General features: G+C 39.6%; 1 protein-coding gene across 1 annotated transcript in view; it reads left to right on the plus strand.

The window, feature by feature from the left end:
* Positions 1-19,432, plus strand: part of Farsb (phenylalanyl-tRNA synthetase subunit beta) — a 63,153-nt gene that overhangs the window by 5,637 nt on the left and 38,084 nt on the right. The window contains exons 2-10 of the mRNA XM_006972125.4: positions 2,051-2,106; positions 4,354-4,508; positions 6,355-6,424; positions 7,507-7,622; positions 10,970-11,120; positions 13,043-13,151; positions 14,928-14,998; positions 16,604-16,665; positions 17,544-17,595. Coding sequence (XP_006972187.1) covers positions 2,051-2,106; positions 4,354-4,508; positions 6,355-6,424; positions 7,507-7,622; positions 10,970-11,120; positions 13,043-13,151; positions 14,928-14,998; positions 16,604-16,665; positions 17,544-17,595 — 842 coding nt within the window. The remainder of the gene's footprint in view (positions 1-2,050; positions 2,107-4,353; positions 4,509-6,354; positions 6,425-7,506; positions 7,623-10,969; positions 11,121-13,042; positions 13,152-14,927; positions 14,999-16,603; positions 16,666-17,543; positions 17,596-19,432) is intronic.

The following is a 19,432-nucleotide window of genomic DNA, read 5'->3' on the forward strand; positions in this document are numbered from 1 at the left end:
GGTAGGACAGAGGGCAAGTCCCTTGGCATGTCAGGAGCTGCCTTTTCCTCCTTGTATCCTCTTTCTTCCCAACACAGACTTGATTCTTTATCTATATTGAAAGCACTTGATTCACTCCCTCCAAGCTTTGACTGGTGAAGACATCCTTTATGTAGCTTTAAGTGAACCAAAGAGGATCTCTGTGCTACCCCTGCGCCTTGGACTGGGTGTATTTATTTATGTTTATATACACTTAGGATTCCTTTGCAAGAGAAGGAAGTAGTTCAGGCGGGAATTGTAATTTATCTTTGTAGCCCTGGCATCTAGTACTGTTGCTTGGCACGTAATGGCAGTAAATATTTGTTAAATTGAATTGAAGTTTGATGTCTAGATCAGACAAGTCTTTCGTTGTTTTAATTTGATGTTGGGAATTGAACCTAGGGCCTGTGACATACTGAACATTCATTATGCCACCGAGGCCAACTTCTCGTCCTGGATCAGGGAATCAAAGACATCTAGTTCTTCACTAGAATATAGTGGTAATTGATGTATGTTCAATGTTGGATAAATGAAGATCTTGAAAATGCTGTATTGTATTAGAGCAAAGTGAAATAAGGCATGGAAGTATTAGTTGTTTTTTTGTTTTTTGTTTTTTTGTTTTTTTGTTTTTTTTGAGACAGGATTTCTCTGTTTAGCTTTGTACCTTTTCTGGAACTCACTCTGTAGCCCAGGCTGGCCTTGAACTCACAGAGATCTGCCTGCCTCTGCCTCGCAAGTGCTGGGATTAAAGGTGTGCGCCACCACCGCCCAGCGTGAAGTATTAGTTTTTACAGACTCACTGTGTTTCAGGGTACTATACCAGCTCCATTTACATCTTTTTAAGGTTCCATGCTAAAAATGGCGGCAAAAGGTTGCTTTACAGATTAGGGTGTTGGTGACGTTTACGTGAGGTGCTGAGTCCTCCTCATGAGTGAGGTAGAAGTCAAAACCCTGGTTAGTGTGGTTCCAAAAACAAGTATCAGGCTACCTGAGAGATTCTTAAATGAATACTAAGATTTAGTGGCATTCTTTTGTAATTATAGGTCCTGTGATTTTGAGTCTGCTTTCTCCTTTAATCTCTGCTTAATGATCCTTTTTTACCCCGACTCTGAACAGACATCTCAGCACTGGTAACCAAATTCTGTAGTTGATATTACTATAGAGTAATCAGCCCTTTAATTGTTTTATTTGATGTTTGCATCAGGCAAATTTTTTCTTAATGTTTTGATGCTAGAGAGTGGGCTCAGAACCTCTGACTTCCTAAGTCCGACCCTTTACCTTGGAACTTAAGACATCTCTCCAGCTTTTCACTATTATGTGGTGGCTTTGAAGCTGTGTGTTCAGTGTTCGATAACCTGAAAACCCTGGAGATGCTATATTAGGTGAAAAAGCAAAGCACATAAGAGAATTTTGTCAGTTATAGACCCATTTTATTTCAGGCTATTAAGTATGTTTCTTAGCTTTATAAAAAACCCTGGCAGCTGGGCAGTGGTGGTGCATGCCTTTAATCCTAGCACCCAGGGGGCAGAGGCAGGTGGATCTCTGAGTTCAAGGCTAGCCTGGTCTACAGAGTGAGTTACAGACCAGCAAAGGCTACACAGAAAACCCCTCCAAAAATAAAAAACAAACGAACAAACCCAAAACAAAATAAAAAAACAAAAACAAAACCCACAGGCAACCCTTTCTGCTTTTTTTAAAAATATTTATTTATTATGTTGTTTATTTATTATGTTTACAGTGTTCTGCTTGCATGTATTCCTGCAAGCCAGAAGAGGGCACCAGATCTCATTACAGATGGTTGTGAGCCACCATGTGGTTGCTGGGAATTGAACTCAGGACCTCTGGAAGAAGTCAGTGATCTTAACCTCTGAGCCATCTCTCCAGCCCCCCTTTCTGTTTTTATAGTGATAGCTGATGCCTGATAGAATGTTCAGTGTTAGGAAATTAAGCAGTAGGTGAGAGTCATAGATTCATATGCAGTTTTCATGCATACAGAACACATTAAAATTAACATTCTTTTTTTTCTTTCTAGCTGATGAAGAATTTGACGAACTATGTTTTGAATTTGGCCTGGAACTTGATGAAATTGTATGTATAAGATTTTTTAAAAGATATTCTGTATATGAGCTCATTTTAAAAAGTATTTTCTTATTTCTGTTGAATAAGCCCTGAGGTTTTGTTGTTGTTGTTTGACAAATTTGCATTGTAAATTTTATCCCTTAAGAAAAGCTTTATTTAAAATAATTTCTTGTTTTTGAGATGATAGTAGAATTATATCATTTCTGCCTTCCCTTTCCTCCCTCTAAACTGTTCCATGTATCCATCCTTCCTCTCTTAAATACATGGCTTATTTTTTTGTTGTTACATACATATATGTATACACACACATACATTTATTTCCAAATATATAAATACAACCTCACTTTGTATAATGTTGTTTGTATGTATTTGCTTTCAGGATACTGGAAAAACCAATTGGTTTGTATGAGCTTTTTTTTTTTTTTTTTTTTTAAGAGTTTGCTATGTTATTGACTTATATTTTGACTCTGGCAATGTGGGGATTTCGGGAGGATTACTTACCTTTTTGAATTCACAATTTATCTTGCCAGGCCTCATTTTTGAGAAACAGATGATTTGCTTTATATGATCATACACCCCTTCCAGCTCTGAAATGTATTGCAGGCTCTTTGATTTCTGTCAGGTAGTAGTCCAAGCTTAGCCTTCACATATGAACTTCATGAACCGAGTCTGAAAATGACATTGATGCCCCCTGCAAGTATCAGGCTACTTTTTATTCAGATACCTTCAATTCTCTGGTTACCATGTTATTTCTTCATTTAGAACTCTTCTGGTATCTGCCATCCCGGCAGGGTATCTTAGCTTTCTTCACTGAAAAACATTCATCTTATTACTGCTTCAATCAAACATGATTCAGTTTTAATTCTTTTTCTTTGGCCTCTCTCCATTCTCATCTTTCCTTTCCCCTCTTCTTTCTTTCCTCATTTTTATCATTTTCTCTGTTTTTCAATTTTGCCTCTTAAGTTTGAGTACCAGGTTAGATGTGTTTTAGAGCCTGGAACAACCTTAAACAGTCCCAGCACTGTGTGGACCCATGGATTTCTCAAGGATGACAAAGCCCACAGTTCCTAGTAGCCAAAGTGAGGTCCCCCACCCATGTAAATACAGATTGTAATTATCCCCCCCCTGCCCCCGGTTTTTAAGTATGAAGCAGTGGGTTTCATTGTGACATTTTCATACATATGTCACTGTGCATCGCCCTCCTCTGTCCCCCTCTGCACGGCTTGCTGACGATCTTCCTTTCCCCAGGTAACAGGTTGTAATTACTGTGGACAGGCTTGAATAGTCTGTGTATGGCCGCAGGAAGGTGTCATATCAAGCAAAAAGCATGGCGTGTTGCCGAACTCCCTCTGTTACTTTGGCAGGTTGTTGATGGGATTCCCATTAAGTAGGATTTCCACATAAAGGCTAACAGTAACGCTTGAAATTTAACGTTTACCACTGTTCAATCTTTTGGCTAAGGTCACGTGTTGACTCTAACTTTGAGTCGGTATGATTGAAAATTTCTTAAATGTATTTATAGTGCCCTGCTGTTGTAAATATAAATATAAAAACAGGAGTGGAATTTAACTTTTTGGCTGACCATCATCTTCAAACGTCTGTTGTTCTCTGCTGTAACATGCCTAAGGTCTACAAAGCTCTGCTGCTGCATCAAGATCGGGCCGTGGTGAACTCCTTGGCTCCTTCCTTTTGCCCCCTCTGTGGCTTCCCATTGCTTCTGTTGTCGTTCCAGTTTTCACACAGCTCTGCTCTCTGGATGGACTGTCACTCTTGTCCTCATGTTCCTTCTAGGCGTGTGTGCCTGTGGGGCTACTTGCCAGGGTGTTGCGGGAGTGCTGTTTCTGTCATGTGACTCATCTGGACCTTTTGGACGCTTATTTTGTCCTCTGTGTTCTGGACGATGTCTTCCATTTCCTTTGGATGGCAAAACTTTGTGTGTGATGTGGCAGATACCGTATGGCTTTAGAGGTTATTGTCTCTGCCATAACTGAGTTGTCTCAGTGTATGATAGTAGGTAATAATATATGTAATTGTGTTTATTTGTGTTCCAGTAAAACATTGTTTGCAAAAACAGGTGAGGTACATGATTTGGCGGGTAGGCCACTGTTGGCTGATGTTGCTTTAGATGGATTATAGTGTTCTGGGGTGAAAAAACAGTATTTTTCTGTCTGCTGTGATTATGACATGTGCAGCATTTTTTGTTTTGTTGCAGAAAAGATATTTTGTAGTTTATTAAACTTCTTTGGTTTGTTTTAGACCTCTGAGAAGCAAATCATAAGTAAGGAGCAAGGTAATGTAAAGGCACAGGGGGCCTCAGATGTTGTACTTTACAAGGTTGACGTCCCTGCCAACAGATACGATCTCCTGTGTCTGGAAGGACTGGCTCGGGGACTCCAAGTCTTCAAAGAAAGGTAAGGAACTGTGCATTTCTAAATCGACTCTCCTCTTTTCTCCCCTCGTTATCAGCAATCAGGCTTAAATTTCTAGGAAAAACTTCATATGGGTAACAAAGCTTTAGGTCAGCATAAATGGTGATTGGAAGATAAGAGTCATGTGGACTGTAGCCATTTCAAAATTGGGAAACAGTTTAAAGCTGGGAATACATGATCTTAGGGTTGCCTTGAAAGTCCTTCAGCAGGGTTCTGTGGTTTCCCTCAGTAATTCTGGTGCAGCGGATAGTTCATTAGATTTATTGAAGCATGAGGGGAAAGTAGAGGTGACAGTGGACTTTATTTCCCTTTACCTTAATAATCATAAGGAGCCCTGGGTAGAGACCCTTGTGGGAATTGTGAATATCTTATGGTGGGTCTATGGACTTGGGCAGGCTAACTGTGGCTTCTCTAAGTTTTAGTCTCCTGATGTGTAATGAAGATTTTGGTTTTTTGAGACAGGGTTTCTCTGTGTAGCTTTGCGCCTTTCCTGGAACTCACTTGGTAGCCCAGGCTGGCCTCGAACTCACAGAGATCCGCCTGCCTCTGCCTCCCGAGTGCTGGGATTAAAGGCGTGCGCCACCACCGCCTGGCTGTAATGAAGATTTTTAAGGCTCTTCAAACCCAGCATGCAATATAAAAGGCAATAAAAATATAAGATGAAGAAGATGAAAATAGAGCCATCAGAATTAATTTTTTTTTTTTTTATTTACTTACACATCTCGTCAGTTGCTAAAGAGAATGTGCCTTTGGTTGCTGGGCTACATTCAGAACTTACAAAGTGTTTGGGTGAATGTAGATATTTGAAATGATGATTGGTTAATTGGTTAAGTGTTTTGAGTTTGGGGTTTGTTCAGTTGCTTTCATACTTGACAATAAAATGACTGGATTTTAGGACTATGGGTCAGGATCATTTATTTATTTATTTATTTACTTATTTATTTATTTATAATTCATGGATATAGTTGTTAATGTGTATGTGTGGAAAAAGGTGTCTTTTTTTAATATATCCCTGACTGGCCTGGAACTTAGTATGCACATCAGGCAGGCCTTGTTTCCATGGTAGTCCTCCTGTCCCTGCCTTCTGGATGCTGGGATTATACACACGTGCAGCCATTCCTGTCGAGGGTCTGTATTTTCAATAAACACCTTAGGAATGCTTATGTCTAGAGAAAGTTAGGACACGATTTCAGCCTTTGCAATTACTGGTGTGGCCCATAAGCCAGTAGCATCTCCGTCACAAGAAAGCTTGTTACAAGTGTAGGCTCAGCCGTCAGGACCCATTGAGCCAGGATCCGAGCTCCAACCAACTCCTCAGTGGGCTGTAGAGGTACTGACTTAGAGCAGTACCTGGCTTCAGGTGACACAAGGTGCCCAGAAATGCCTTCAGACTGCACCAGTTACCAAGCTGTCACACTGCCTTCTCTGACTCAGTAACTTTGGACAGAACTGGGGTGCATTATTCTCAGTTTCGATGAGCTTTCTGTATTCTTAGGAACTGAGAATGTTGGGTTGCAATGAAACTTAAACATGGTCTAGTCCAGGCCCCTGAGCAGTGGCTCTGTTAATGGACTTGTGGTCTTTGCTGGGACTCCAGTGAGAGACTCATTACCATGAGTATTCTGTGCATCTTTGGACAATTGTAAATGTGAGGAAGCTTGCAGTTTTTTGTTTCCTTGTTTTTAATATTCAGCAAAGCTGACTTACTATAACCTATATCCCCAGTTCTATTGATTTTATATATGTACTTCTTCATATTTACAAGCATAAGATGTAATTATCAAATAGTCTTATTGTTTTGAGTAACTTTGTTTTAACACTATTTTAGGATAAAAGCTCCAGTATATAAACGAGTAATTCCTCAGGGAGAAATCCAGAAATTGATTATCACAGAAGAGGTAATAAGGAAAGTTCTTATTTTTCCCTGAACCCCCACTTTATGAATGTGTGAATAAGGTGTGAAGGAAAAAGCAGCAAGACCAGCCTTTCTGCCAGTGTCATTTCCTGTGGTCAGGGGTTAAGACTGCTGTGTTTTCAGTTTCTCAACCTTAAAAAATTGTCAGTTTACGGGGCTAGAGAGACGGCTCAACAGTTAAGAGCACTGGCTGCTCTTCCACAGGACCTGGGCTTCATTCCCAGCACCACATGGCAGCTCACAACCATCTGTAATTCCATTTGCAGGGGTCTGATGGTCTCTTTGGCCTCGTGGGCACCAACTATACATGTGAGGAACAGGCATATATGCAGCAGAACACCTGTACATATCAAATAAAATAAAAGATTGTTGGTTTACTACTAAGAAATGAAAGAAAACACTGTCAATTGCTATTATAAAGCACATTTGAGAGCCAGGTGTGGTGGTGCAAGCCTGTAATTGCAGAACTTGGGAGATGGAGGCAGGAAGATGAGTTCAAGGCCAGCATCATCTGTGCAGTGAGTTTGGGGCTAGCCTTGAGTACATGAGAAACCGTTGAAAAGTCCAAACCAAAACAAAGTAAAAGCATGAGGGTTGGGATGTATGTAGCTCAGTGGTAGAGCACTAGCTTGGTCTGAGAGATGCCCTGTTCAGTGTCTGCTACAAAAAGAAAATTTTGATTAAACAGATAAGACATATTTCAGATATAGTTGTTTAAATTGTAGTAAATTAATTTTACCACATTTATAAATATAAATATAATTAATAAAATTTATAAAGGTAAAATGAGGGATTCTTTTGGTAAAAGTAAGGCCTATGAACAAATTATTTTTATTTCTTCTTGATTATATAGTATTCAGAAATTGTACTGAAATGTAAATTTGGCTTGTATAGTATCTTTATCTCCTGCTTGCCACCTAACTCCCCATTGATTGACTACATGTATATATGTCTGTTTGAATCAAAATTTGTGACCCTGTCAGGAGTGCAACCACTTTTCTGTGGTGAAATGTCGACAAAGGAAGGCTGTAGTACTAACTGTCCTGATGGTGTTCTGATTTCCAGACAGCTAAAGTACGCCCTTTTGCGGTAGCTGCAGTTCTCCGGAATATCAAGTTCACTAAAGATCGATATGACAGCTTCATTGAACTTCAAGAGAAGCTACACCAGAACATTTGCAGGTTCGTAGGGCTTCGTCCTGTTTCCTCCTGGTCTTTCCCTTCTCCTACTTCCTTTCCATCCCTTCTGTTTCCCATCTCCTTGTCTCATGGATCTACTTGTCTTAGTTACTATTGTAGTACTGAAAAGAGACACCATGTCCAAGACAACTTACAGTAAAAGGAAGCATTTAGTTGGGGGGCTTGCTTACAATTTTAGAGGGTTAGTCTGTGGTCATCATGTCGAGAGCATGATGGCAGGCAGACGGGCAAGCATGGTGCTGAGAGCTTTACATCCTCGTCTACAGATAGCAAGTAGAGAGAGACTGAGCATGGCATGAGCTCTTGAAAGTTCAAAGTTCACCCCCAGAGACACATGTGCTCCAGCACAGCCACACCTCCTAATCTTCTCCAAATAATTCCACTACCTGGGGACCAAGCACTCAAACATGTGAGCGTACAGGGCCATTCTCATTCCAACCACCACACTGCCTTCTTCTGCAGATCATATTTCAAAACAGTTCTAAAGGAGGTCACGGGAGATTTCACTTTGTGTACCAGATAGATGTTTGTTACTGTTTGAAACTGGTATGTGTGGGGTTGGAGAGATGGTGCAGTGGTAGGAGGACCTGCTGCTCTTGCTTTTGGTTCCCAGCACCCACATGCTGCAGCTTATACCCATGAGGCTGTAACTCCAGCGCCAGATCATCTGACAGCTCAGGGCTGCTTGGAGCCTACACATGTTTGTGTATATGCAGAGACATGCATAAAACATAAATAAAAAGAGAAATAGTAAGAGTGGTATATGTGTGGTATGTAGAGGATTTTTATTCCTAGAGGTTTTCTTGTTTATTTTCTTTCAAATCATTTTAAAAATTATGTTTGTAAGTATGATTTGTTTGTTTATGCATGCTGGAAGTCAAACCAAGGTCCATGTGCATGCAAATATTCTACTATTGAGCTATATTCCCCCAACCTTGTTCAGATCCTTATTGATAGATTCCATTACCAAATGGAAACCATGGTAATTGGAAGGATAGTCTGGCATTTAGAACATGAAAAAGTTTCTTTGCTTGGTCCACTTTTGAATAAGTATGATTAAATTTTGACACATAGAACTTGAGCAAGGGTAAACATAGACCTAGCATGTAGTGTGGGCCTAGGCTTGATCACAACACTAGAAAAAAAATTAAATGAAGCAACCTGAACTTAAGTGACAAGAGTTTGCTTTATTTTGTCTGTTTTGGTTGTGCTGCATGCCAGTCCCAGGGCCTCACTCGTGTTAGGCGAACATCCTGGCCTGAGCCTTGCTGAGCTGCTCCGGCACATCGCTTCCTGTGCCGCTTTCTCTAGTGCAGTGATCTTTAAACCTTTTAGTCCCCAGCCCTAGCAGTCAGGGAAGGTAAGAATGGGAGCTCTGGAAGTCATTTCAGTACTTCAGTCCGGTCTAAGGATTGAGTTTGGGGCCAGCTACATAGGGAGCCTTTGTCTTAGAAAAGGGGGAAGTGTAATGGATTTCATAGCCGGGTATGGTGGGACACATTTGTAATCCTAGCGTTTAGGAGACAGGCAGGAAGTTCGTTGTCTACTCAAGGCTAGGCTAATTCCAAGCCAGCCGGGACTGCGTGGGTAGACCCTGTTTAAACAAACAACCAAAAAGAAAATTACGTATTTATTAATGGTGAGAAACTGTAGTTTTAGCTAATTTGTGTTGATCTTGAAACAAATTATTTTGATCCAAAGATAATACTGACAGTTACATTACATATTCTTAAATAAATAACTGAAAAAGATAGAAAAGCAAATTTTTATTTCTTAATAATTGAATCTCGTCAAGCTGCACTGACATGAAGGGATGTATATGTGGTATATATGGGAAGAGAACTCTAGATATTTTCTTCAGTGGTGAAAAATGCTTAAAACTATAAATCAAACTTGGCAGCTAGTACTTAGGTATTTTCTTCTTTGTAAAATGTCTTTGCTCAGTTAATAGAAACATGTTCCTAGGATCCCAAATAATGTTCTTACTCTTTTATATTAAAAATCTATGTATGAGCTTGCTGATATCTGTCATTACTAAGCAAAATCATAGGAAATAAACTGAATTTATTTTGAAGAAAAAGTTTGTTGTACATTGTAAGAATGCAGCAGGCAAGGACAATAAAATGGGAACAGCCTGCCTGCAGCAAAGTAGAAGATGTTTTTTAAAGAAAAGGTACAAGATTTGACAAGAGTGAAAGCTAGGAAGTGATTGGCAGATTCTGTGTTTTGGACATATTTACTATAAAATTCTCCCCTCCTTCCCTTCCTCCTTTTTGTGGAGTTGTAGCTCAGGCTGGCCTGGAACTTGCCTTGATCTTTCTACTGCAGCCTCCTGAGCACTGGAGTTGGAGGTGTGAACCCCTGTACTTGGCTGAAAATCTCTTCAGCGTCAGGAGGCATTGCTTTATTTTATTCCACTTCAACCTCTGTCTTACTTACTGTTTCTGGAAATGGTGAACTTTAACTACCTGGGAGAAGAGAGCAGCACCTCCTAATCCTCAGGCATGACAGAGTCAGTTCCTGCCAGTCAGTAACTCCTAAGTAATGTCTGCAGAGAGTTTTGGAACTTGACATTCTGGTTATCACAGATTGCCACGAAGTTGTTTCTAATGCCCCCTTAGTCTTTGATGCCTGTACTGTCTGTTGCAATGCTTCCTCTGCAATTCCCACTTTGGTCTGTGTAGAAGCTTATTAGTTTTATTAGTCTTTCACAGACTAAAGGTTTCCTTGCCCCCCACCCTTGATTTTCATAGATCAAACATTGTCCTTGTCCTTTTCCTTTTTTTTTAAAGTCTGATTGGTTTCTACTTTGTTATCCATGGGTTTGACAATTGTTCATTTATCTAAACTCACTGACCCATGTATTTCATCATATGGTAGTTCTGTGTTTATTACTAACTCATTGAATAACAAATGCTTTCTACTTGCTAGTAGTTCTGCCCAGTGCAGCCATAGTTATTCCAGTTTTTAATTACCTATACCTTTTTGTTTGTTTGTTTGTTTTGGTTCAGTACTGGGCTTCAGCCCAGGGCTTTATGCATGCAAGGCAAGAACTCTGCCCATGAGCTACACCCCCAGCTTTATCTAGTGTTATACATTTTATCTGAACGTAATAATTAGAGGAAGCATGTGCTTCCTATTGAACGTTTTGTTCTCACTATTTTAATGACTGAGAATTTGTTATACTGCAATGAAGATGTAGAGCAGCGATGGGCTGTTTTACGGAAGTGTTTAAAATACAATTTTAAACGTATGGTCTGTTATCTTCAGAATATTAAGATCTCCCGCTCTCATTTCCTTCTCCTCCTCCTTTGCCCTTGAACGTTTAGAAAAAGAGCCTTGGTCGCTATTGGCACTCATGACTTGGACACTTTATCAGGCCCATTTACCTTCACTGCGAAACGTCCTTCAGATATCAAATTCAAGCCTCTTAGTAAGACCAAGGAGTATACAGCTTGTGAACTAATGAATATATACAAGGTAAAAAAGTCTTCCGTGTGTGTGTGTGTGTGTGTGTGTGTGTGTGTGTGTGTGTGTGTGTGTGTACACGTACGCCATGGCTGGATATAGAGGTCAGAGAGAGGCCTATTAGAAGTTGGTTTTCTCCTTCCAGAATGGATTCTGAGGATTGAACTCAGGTTGCCTGGCTTGTAGGAGGAAGGCATCTTTACCTGCTAAGCCGTCTCACTGGCTCAGTATCTTTTTGTTTTTGTTTTTTAACCAAAAATAAAATAGACATTCGTGTGTTCCTTCTCAATTTGCAGTTAACATACATGGCTTACAACAATGGTTTTGAGGGAGTCACTATACTTACCTTACAAATAAAGTATCAAATATTTGATACTGTAGGATGTGGAGCATCTTAGTATTTTTCAGAGTTGATATTTTGATTTATAATTGTCAATGCTTCATGTAAATGTTGAACACAGAATGACAGAGAATTAAGAAATTTAAGAAATGTTTGAGAATCCTGTTCTATTCCTAAGCCAGAATTCATTCTGACACAGTATAATCTAAGGATAAATAATTTAATATGGGCTAAGGAATAACAAGAAAATATTAGGTCTTTGTTAGCTGGCAAGGGGTGCATGTGTGGAATCCCAGCATTTTGGAGGCAGAGGCAGGAAACCTTCAAGTTCATAAAGTCTTTGTTCTCCGTAATTAAACTATTGTGTTTCTACAAGATCCGATTTTCTGTGTTCAGTGTAATCACTGCAGATCATAGCATGCAATAGTAGTGAGTCTGGGTTGAGGTGCATATGGGATGCTATGCCCCTACTTTCTATGTGTTCTGAAGCCAGACTGCATTGAAGGCATGGCAGCTTGGGTAAGCGCTGCCAGAAACACATCACATTCATCACATGTTTGATTTTGAATTAGTTTTTGGTTGGTGTGTCTTTAAAAACCTTTCACTGTTGCCAAATTTTTGTTAACATCTATATTCAGTCATGTGGCCCATATAAAGTTGTAACCCACAGTTTAAGTAGCTGTGGCCTGGATCACAATTTGGTTTTGTTTATTGTTTTTTGTTTTGTTTTTTGAGACAGGGTCTGTGTAGTTTTGGGGCCTGCCCTGGAACTTGTTTTGTAGACCAGGCTGGCCTCGAACTTACAGAGATCTGCCTGCCTCTGCCCCCCAAGTGCTGGGATCAAAGGCATGCACCACCACCACCTGGCTGGTTTTGTTTATTGTTAGCTTTTGTTTTTTTTGTTTGCTCGTTTGTTTGTTTTGAGACAGTGTCTATATATATAACCCTGGCTGTCCTGGAACTCACTATTAGACCAGGCTGGCCTTGAACTCATGAGGATCCTTCTGCCTCTGCCTCCTGAATGCTGAGACTAAAGGCATAAGCCGCTATGTCTGGGTTATTCAAGAACTGAGAGCCAGTAAGTAAACTATATTCTATTTTTAATTTTCACATTTGTGTTGAATTAACACTCTTGTGTGTATAATTAGAAATTTAGCTATTTTGTGTATGTGAGGAATACCATTATAAAATATCTATCCCTGTTAGCATCTTAGAGCTTCAACAGTGAGGATGGATTCAGCCATCATTTAACATTGAAAATGACAAGTAGATCTTGTACAATTTCTCTTAACTTACCAGTGACTTAATTTGTCTTTTGGAATTTTGTGATGGCTGCATTTTGTTTGTGATGACTTAGCAGTGCCAATGCCAATCTATTTTCACTCTGGGAAAGTGACCAGTTCCTCATCTCACAGTAGGAGAGACTGTATGCAAACATTAAGATACCCATTTATACTGGAAAAGTTTGTAAGTTTATAGCTTCCTGTCATTTGGAACATTTTTGATGTTTTTCTGACTTTTTTTTTTAATAACAGATTAATGTCAGCTGGCTAAAGTAGAAATAAATCATTTTGTTTGACTTAATTCTTTTCAGACTGACAACCACCTTAAGCATTATTTACATATCATTGAAAATAAGCCCCTGTACCCAGTTATCTATGACAGCAATGGTGTGGTCCTCTCGATGCCTCCAATTATAAATGGTGAGTAAGTTCAGAAAGAGCATGGATCTTTGCAGTTTCTTCTGTTTAGTGCTTTTGTGGAATTCTCAATAGGCTGACTGAGGCAGTCATTAACTTTAGATCTGAATCTCAGGTCTTTTGAAGATGTTATTATTTAAAAATGAAAAAAAAATGTTATGTGTTTGAATGTTTTGCTTGCATGTATGTCTCTGCACCACATTTGTACCTGGTACCTTTGGAGGCCAGAACAGAGATCCTCTGAAACAGGAGTTACAGATGGTTATGAATCACCACGCGGGTGCTGGGAACAGAACCCAGGTCCTTTGCAAGAGCAACAAGTGCTCTAAGCCACTGAGCCATCTCTCCGGCCCCATAGATTTTATTTTAAAAGTTTTTTGTATATATTTTTCCAAACCTTTAGTTTAACTGCTGATTTTTATGTAAACGATATTATTTAGAATGACATAGGGTGTACATTTAATTTGTAACTGTAAAAATATTTATGCATGTGAAGGATGTTCTGATACTAATCTATGGGTTCTGTCCCATTCTTCAGGGTTTTAGATATTTTTAGTGTCTGGCTATCGTATGTAGCTGGGCTTGTGCATGAGCATCTATGCCATGGCATGCGGAGGTCAGAGGACAGCTTTTAAGAGTCTGTTCTCCTCCCACCACGTGGGTTCCAGGATTGAACTCAGGCTGCCAGGCTTAAGTGGCAAGTGCACTGGTCCTTTGGGTAAAAGAAGAGAAAGAGAGAAATTTTGGTTTACTTTTATTTAGGTGTTTCAGTATTAACAGCAAGTCTCTTTGTTGAACTCAAGCTCTGATTTGTAATTTTATAAACTAAAACTGTTATTTAAATGTTGTACTCTTAATTCCTTTGTGAAGGAGCTCATGAAGCAGTTTAAATGTGTTTAGTGGATTTAGTCATGGCTAAGCTGCAGATGTGTGTCTTTGGGGAGACCAGAAGGAGGGTTAGCTGACTCGGGATGACAAGGAGTTGTTGAGATTGCAGATGCCCACAGTCCCTGGTCAAGGATGTGGACCAAGTTAACTAGATCCAAACTCATCTTAACCTTATGCTTCATAGTTTGTGATCATGATTGGGTAGTTTAATCTTTCTGAACCTTAGTGATTTGTTTGTAGCTGTTTGTTTTCTATTTTGACACAGGGTTTCTCCTCATCACCCTGGATGTCCTAAAACTGGTGTCTAGATCAGGCTTGCCTTAAACTCCCAGAAATCCACCTGCCTTTTCTTCCTGAGTACTGGGATTGTTTGCAATTATGTTATAGGATGGTAAAGATTATCTGTATTTTCCAGTTTGCAATGGGAGCCTAAAAGTCTCATATCCCAGGTCAGGTGGTATGGCTCAGTGGAAGATGACGGCACTTGGCTTCCCACCTGCTGAGCTCTGTTTGATTCCTGGAAGCTCCATGGTGGAAAGAGAACAACTCTTGAGGCTGTCCTCTGACCTCCACACATGTGCCATGGCATCACACTAAATAAATAATTGTATAAAGAAAATAGACATATCCTAGAGCCAGGCATAGTGGCTCTTATCTGTAATCTCAGTACTTGGGAAGTTGAGGCAGGAGGATCACTGTAGCCTGGGCTGTATAGTGAATTCTAGGTTAACCTGGGCTAATGATACCCTGTCTATAAAAATCAAAGGAAAAAAGTTGTATATCCCCTTACTTCTAGGGTATTTAGATTGTTTTCTAAGTTTAAAAGTGATTTTTTTTTAAATTAAGTTTTGTATTATTTCATGTCTCTGAAATTTTTGTTATTGTTTACAGGGAATCATTCAAAAATAACAGTAAATACTAAGAATATATTTATTGAATGCACAGGAACTGACCTCACTAAGGTAAATTAAATCTTTTGTTAACTTATATACCGTTAGACAAGATACATTTTACTTCTAGGCCAAGACTGATTTTAAAGTTTAAAATGTTATAAGAGGTGGGAACATATTGTTGAAATTTAAAAAATTAAAATGATGTGGATAATCTACAGCTTGTTTATGGTACTTGCATTAATTTACAAACGCTTAATGAACAACTAATGTCTTTCCAGTGCTAGGAACTTAATAAGTGTATGCTTCTTGGCTTAGCAATACGGACTTGTGACTGGAGAGTCTGCAATTGTATTACTTCATCAGCTTAATTTAAGTGAATAGTCTGTGCTCTTGTGTACGTGGAAAGTTTTTCTTCAAAAAAAGAAAGTGGTATGCCCAGAATCCCAACCCTTGAGAGGGGCAGGAAGATAGGGAACTGAGGGTCTTCTTTGGCTACATAAGTTCAAAGCTAGCCTGGGCTACTTGAGACATTGTGTCGAAAAACCAACCAACCAACCAACCAACCAACCAGAAGAATTGGGTAAAACGGACTTTTATCCCTAGTGACTTCATAGCTGACATCCCTGACTATCTAGACTGTGTAGCTTACTAGTTGTCTGCTCACTTTCAATTCCTACAAATGTTGGATTCGATTGCTAGGAAAGCTTTGTTCTTTATACATGGTAAGTAAAGCTGAGAGAGTATGTAGTAAGCAAATGAAGAGAGATCCTGTAGCATTAGGAGACTGGCATGTGGAAACAGGACCCTGAGGAGACTCTCCCCTAGATCTGCAGCGTTGGAGACTATTGGAGGCACTTGATTTGTATCTCTTAACTGTGTGTACTATTTGCCTTTGTTGTTGTTGTTTAAAGATTTATTTATCTTATGTGTACAAGTGTTTTGCCTGCATGTGTATATATGCATTGCATACATGCCTGGTGGCTGCAGAGGCCAGAAAATGGTACCAGATTCCCTAGAACTGGACTTGCCTTCAACAGTTGTGAACTGCCATGTGGGTGCTGGGGACTGAGCTGGGTGCTCTGTAAGAGCAGCAAGTGCTCTTAACTACTAAACCATCTCTCCAGCCCCCGTAAGGTTTGTTTAGCCCAAGAACTTAGAGGGCCTTACTGCCTAGGGATGTTCCATGTACTTTGTGTTTGTGTGTTCATTCTTATAGTTAACAAAGGTCGGAATTGTTACTATCTCTACTTAACCAGTGAGAGAACTGAGATGCAGAGAGAATAAAGTAGATCATCTGAAGTCACATTGTTAGTAAGTGGTTGAGCCAGGAATCCAGCAGTCTGGCTTCAGAGACTTACGAAATTGATAACATTTACTTCAGTAACTAGCCATTTGTCTCTCTTGAAACCTCATAATCCAGGGTTGGGGTTGGGGGAACTAAACGATTTGTCTCAGTCATGGATTGTAACTCTCAGAGAGCTGCATAAATAGAGAACACCTGAAGATAAGAACAAGCCTGTTCCTAAGTTTTTATTCTACTTCCTTTCTTAGAATGTGTATATAAGGGTTCATTTTTAGGTGTTTGAACACTAAATTATAATAAATATTCATTACATCTGAATTGAGTGAGAATATACTTATAAATTGCCATAATATTTATGTTTTCTTTTGCAGGCAAAAATCGTGCTTGACGTTATTGTCACCATGTTCAGTGAATACTGTGAAAATCAGTTTACGTAAGTTGACTCAGCACCATCATTGACCAGTCCTCTGAAACCAAGGCTCTAACGCCTCCTGTACTATTTTTAACAATTAGTATACATATATACATGCAGGCAAAACATTCATACATAAAACCCTGATTGGGACATAGGCTTTACTCTTATATGTCTAGCGTAGATATAAGCTTCAAGGAATGAATACAGCTAAGGTCTGTCAGTGCGTAGATTTAGATGTGGTTCCTGTAGCTAGAACATCTGGGGAGATGACAGAGCTCTAAACAGTATGCGTTCTGGTGTTTATAAGGCCAGTCTGGCAAGACCTCATGGAAGCAATGAAATTTAAGTGGTATTTAACGACCAGTAGGCTTGAGAATGGAAAGATGGAGGAATAGCTAAATAGAGGTATAGTAGTATATGACAGAGCTGCATGTCCTTACTATCTATTAGCATCAGCTTATTCTAGACTCTCAGTTATAATTCACAGTAAATGTGTAAGAATAAAAATGACTGAAGTTAGGAAGTTTTCTTTTTTTATCATTTGTATTTCAGGGATTTATGTGTTAGCTCCTGTCTTGCAGCATAGTATCCTGGTCAAGTTTGGGGTATACATCAGTGTTGTTAAAGAGTCCATGTAGGATGCATGTCTTCCACACTGGGAAATAGGCTTTCCAGGTGGCCACTGCCTAAAGGGATGGGGGAAGGGAGCTTTGAGGCCTGGAGTGGTAGAAGAATATAGTATGTAGGAAGGTTGGTCAAAATGACGACGTTAGGATGTGAGTGATCAAACATGTTGCGGCTGGAGTTATAAAACAGTTAGTAATCATAAGCATTTGAAGAATTTATAGCTCATTTATGAAGCATTTTATTTCTGACCTATTTTCTTTTATTTTTAGAGTTGAAGCAGTTGAAGTAGTTTCTCCTAATGGAAAATCAAGTACCTTTCCAGTAAGTTCTTAAAAGTTGATGATAATGGTAGTCCTGGCTATATTACCCATTGTGGTTGTTGAGTGTTTGTTTCTCTGTGTTGACTAATCCATCTGTACATCTACTCAGCCTTGCAACACACACTGCACCGTGTCTCAGGGATTCAGTTCTCAGTGTGGGGGAGTGGTGTGCTGCCTTTCTGTAGAGAGATGGTGAGGCCTGGAATGTTTAATAGAGTGTCTGTTAGTAAGTGTGGCAAGGATTTAAGTGCAGATGCCTGACTGTAGCTGTCCTCATGGTGTATTACATGGTACCATAATACTGTGATCTCCTAGGTAGCTGGGTGATTTCTAGTCTCATCCCTTTTATGATTACTCGGTTAGTATGTTCACATTGGAATCTGTAAATTGCTGAGGACCGTCACTGTAGTGACTCTGAATGTATTCAGACTGGATTAGAAGTAAGCAGTTATTGTTAAACATTGGGTCTTGGTAGAAAACACCTAAGACATTATTTTTTATTTTTGGTTGCTTTTTAGACAGGGTCTTGCTTTGTAGCTGAGGCTGACCTTGAATTCACTATGTAGCTGAAGCTATTCTTGAATTCATAATCCTCCTGTCTCCCTCCCCAAGAACTGGAGTATGACACCATATCCATTGTAAGGTGGTCATTTTGAATAGAATGTTATCACAGTCGTTTAGTTATAATTCTGGCTCGGTGAGACAATTCTCTGATCAGCTTGTGTTCCTTTGAGAGTTTTCTTTTTTCTTTCTTTCTTTTTTTTTAAACTGTTCTGTCATTTATGAAGTGAATCAGAACATGAAATTGCTTTTTTTAAATGAAAAATTTTAATGAGTGTTATGGAGGAGGGTGTCAGATCCCTGGAACTGAGTTACAGATGGTTGTGAGCTGCCATGTGGGTGCTGGGAACAGAACTTGGATCCCAGAGCACCAGTGCTCTTAACCCTGAGCCATCTCTCCAGCCCCTGATTACATTTATTTGTATATGAGTGTGCGTGCCCCACAATTCATAGAAGTTGATTCTCTTTTCACCACGTGGATACCAGGAATAGAACTTAAGTCATTAGACTTGGTGGAAAGTACCTTTCTCTACTTCTCCCAGCCAGTAAAATAGTTTTATAAGTGTGATAATGTCTGCTAAGATAAAAACATTACCCTTCCTCAAAACATTAGTGTTTAGTATGGTATTCTTTTAGAAATTTTTGGTATTATTAGTGTGTATACGCACTCGTGCGCACATGTGCACGATGTCTGTGGAGGCTGGAGGACAATGTCGTGGAGTTATTCTCTTTATTCATCTTTACGTGGATTCTGGGGTTTGCCAGGCTGATGTAGCAAGGACCTTTGTCCACTGAGCCATCTCACTGCCCCAACATCCTATTTCTAGATTATCATGGAGCAAGTGGGTAAGTACTATACAGCTGAAATCACAGTATCAGCTTTTGTTGATTTAGAGATTCTATAGTTGTTTTTTTTTTTTTCCGGTTTTTCCAGACAGGGTTTCTCTGTGTAGCTTTGGTGCCTGTCCTGGATCGCGCTCTGTAGACCAGGCTGGCCTTGAACTCACAGATCCGCCTGGCTCTGCCTCCCGAGTGCTGGGATTAAAGGCGTGTGCCACCGCTGCCCTGCGAGATTCTGTAGTTTCTATTTGGGCTTTTTCTAATGTTGGGCATGGAACCCAGGGTACCACAAATGTAAGGCAAGGACTAAACTACTGAACTAGATGTTCACTTGATTTGCATTGTAATGGTGATTGTTGGTTAACTTTTATTAACAAACAAAACAAGAAAGAAAGAAAAAGGAAAAAAAAAGGGCGCCCAGGCTTTCACTGGGACAT

This window comes from Peromyscus maniculatus, chromosome 13, assembly GCF_049852395.1.
Source record: "Peromyscus maniculatus bairdii isolate BWxNUB_F1_BW_parent chromosome 13, HU_Pman_BW_mat_3.1, whole genome shotgun sequence".
NCBI lineage: Eukaryota > Metazoa > Chordata > Mammalia > Rodentia > Cricetidae > Peromyscus > Peromyscus maniculatus.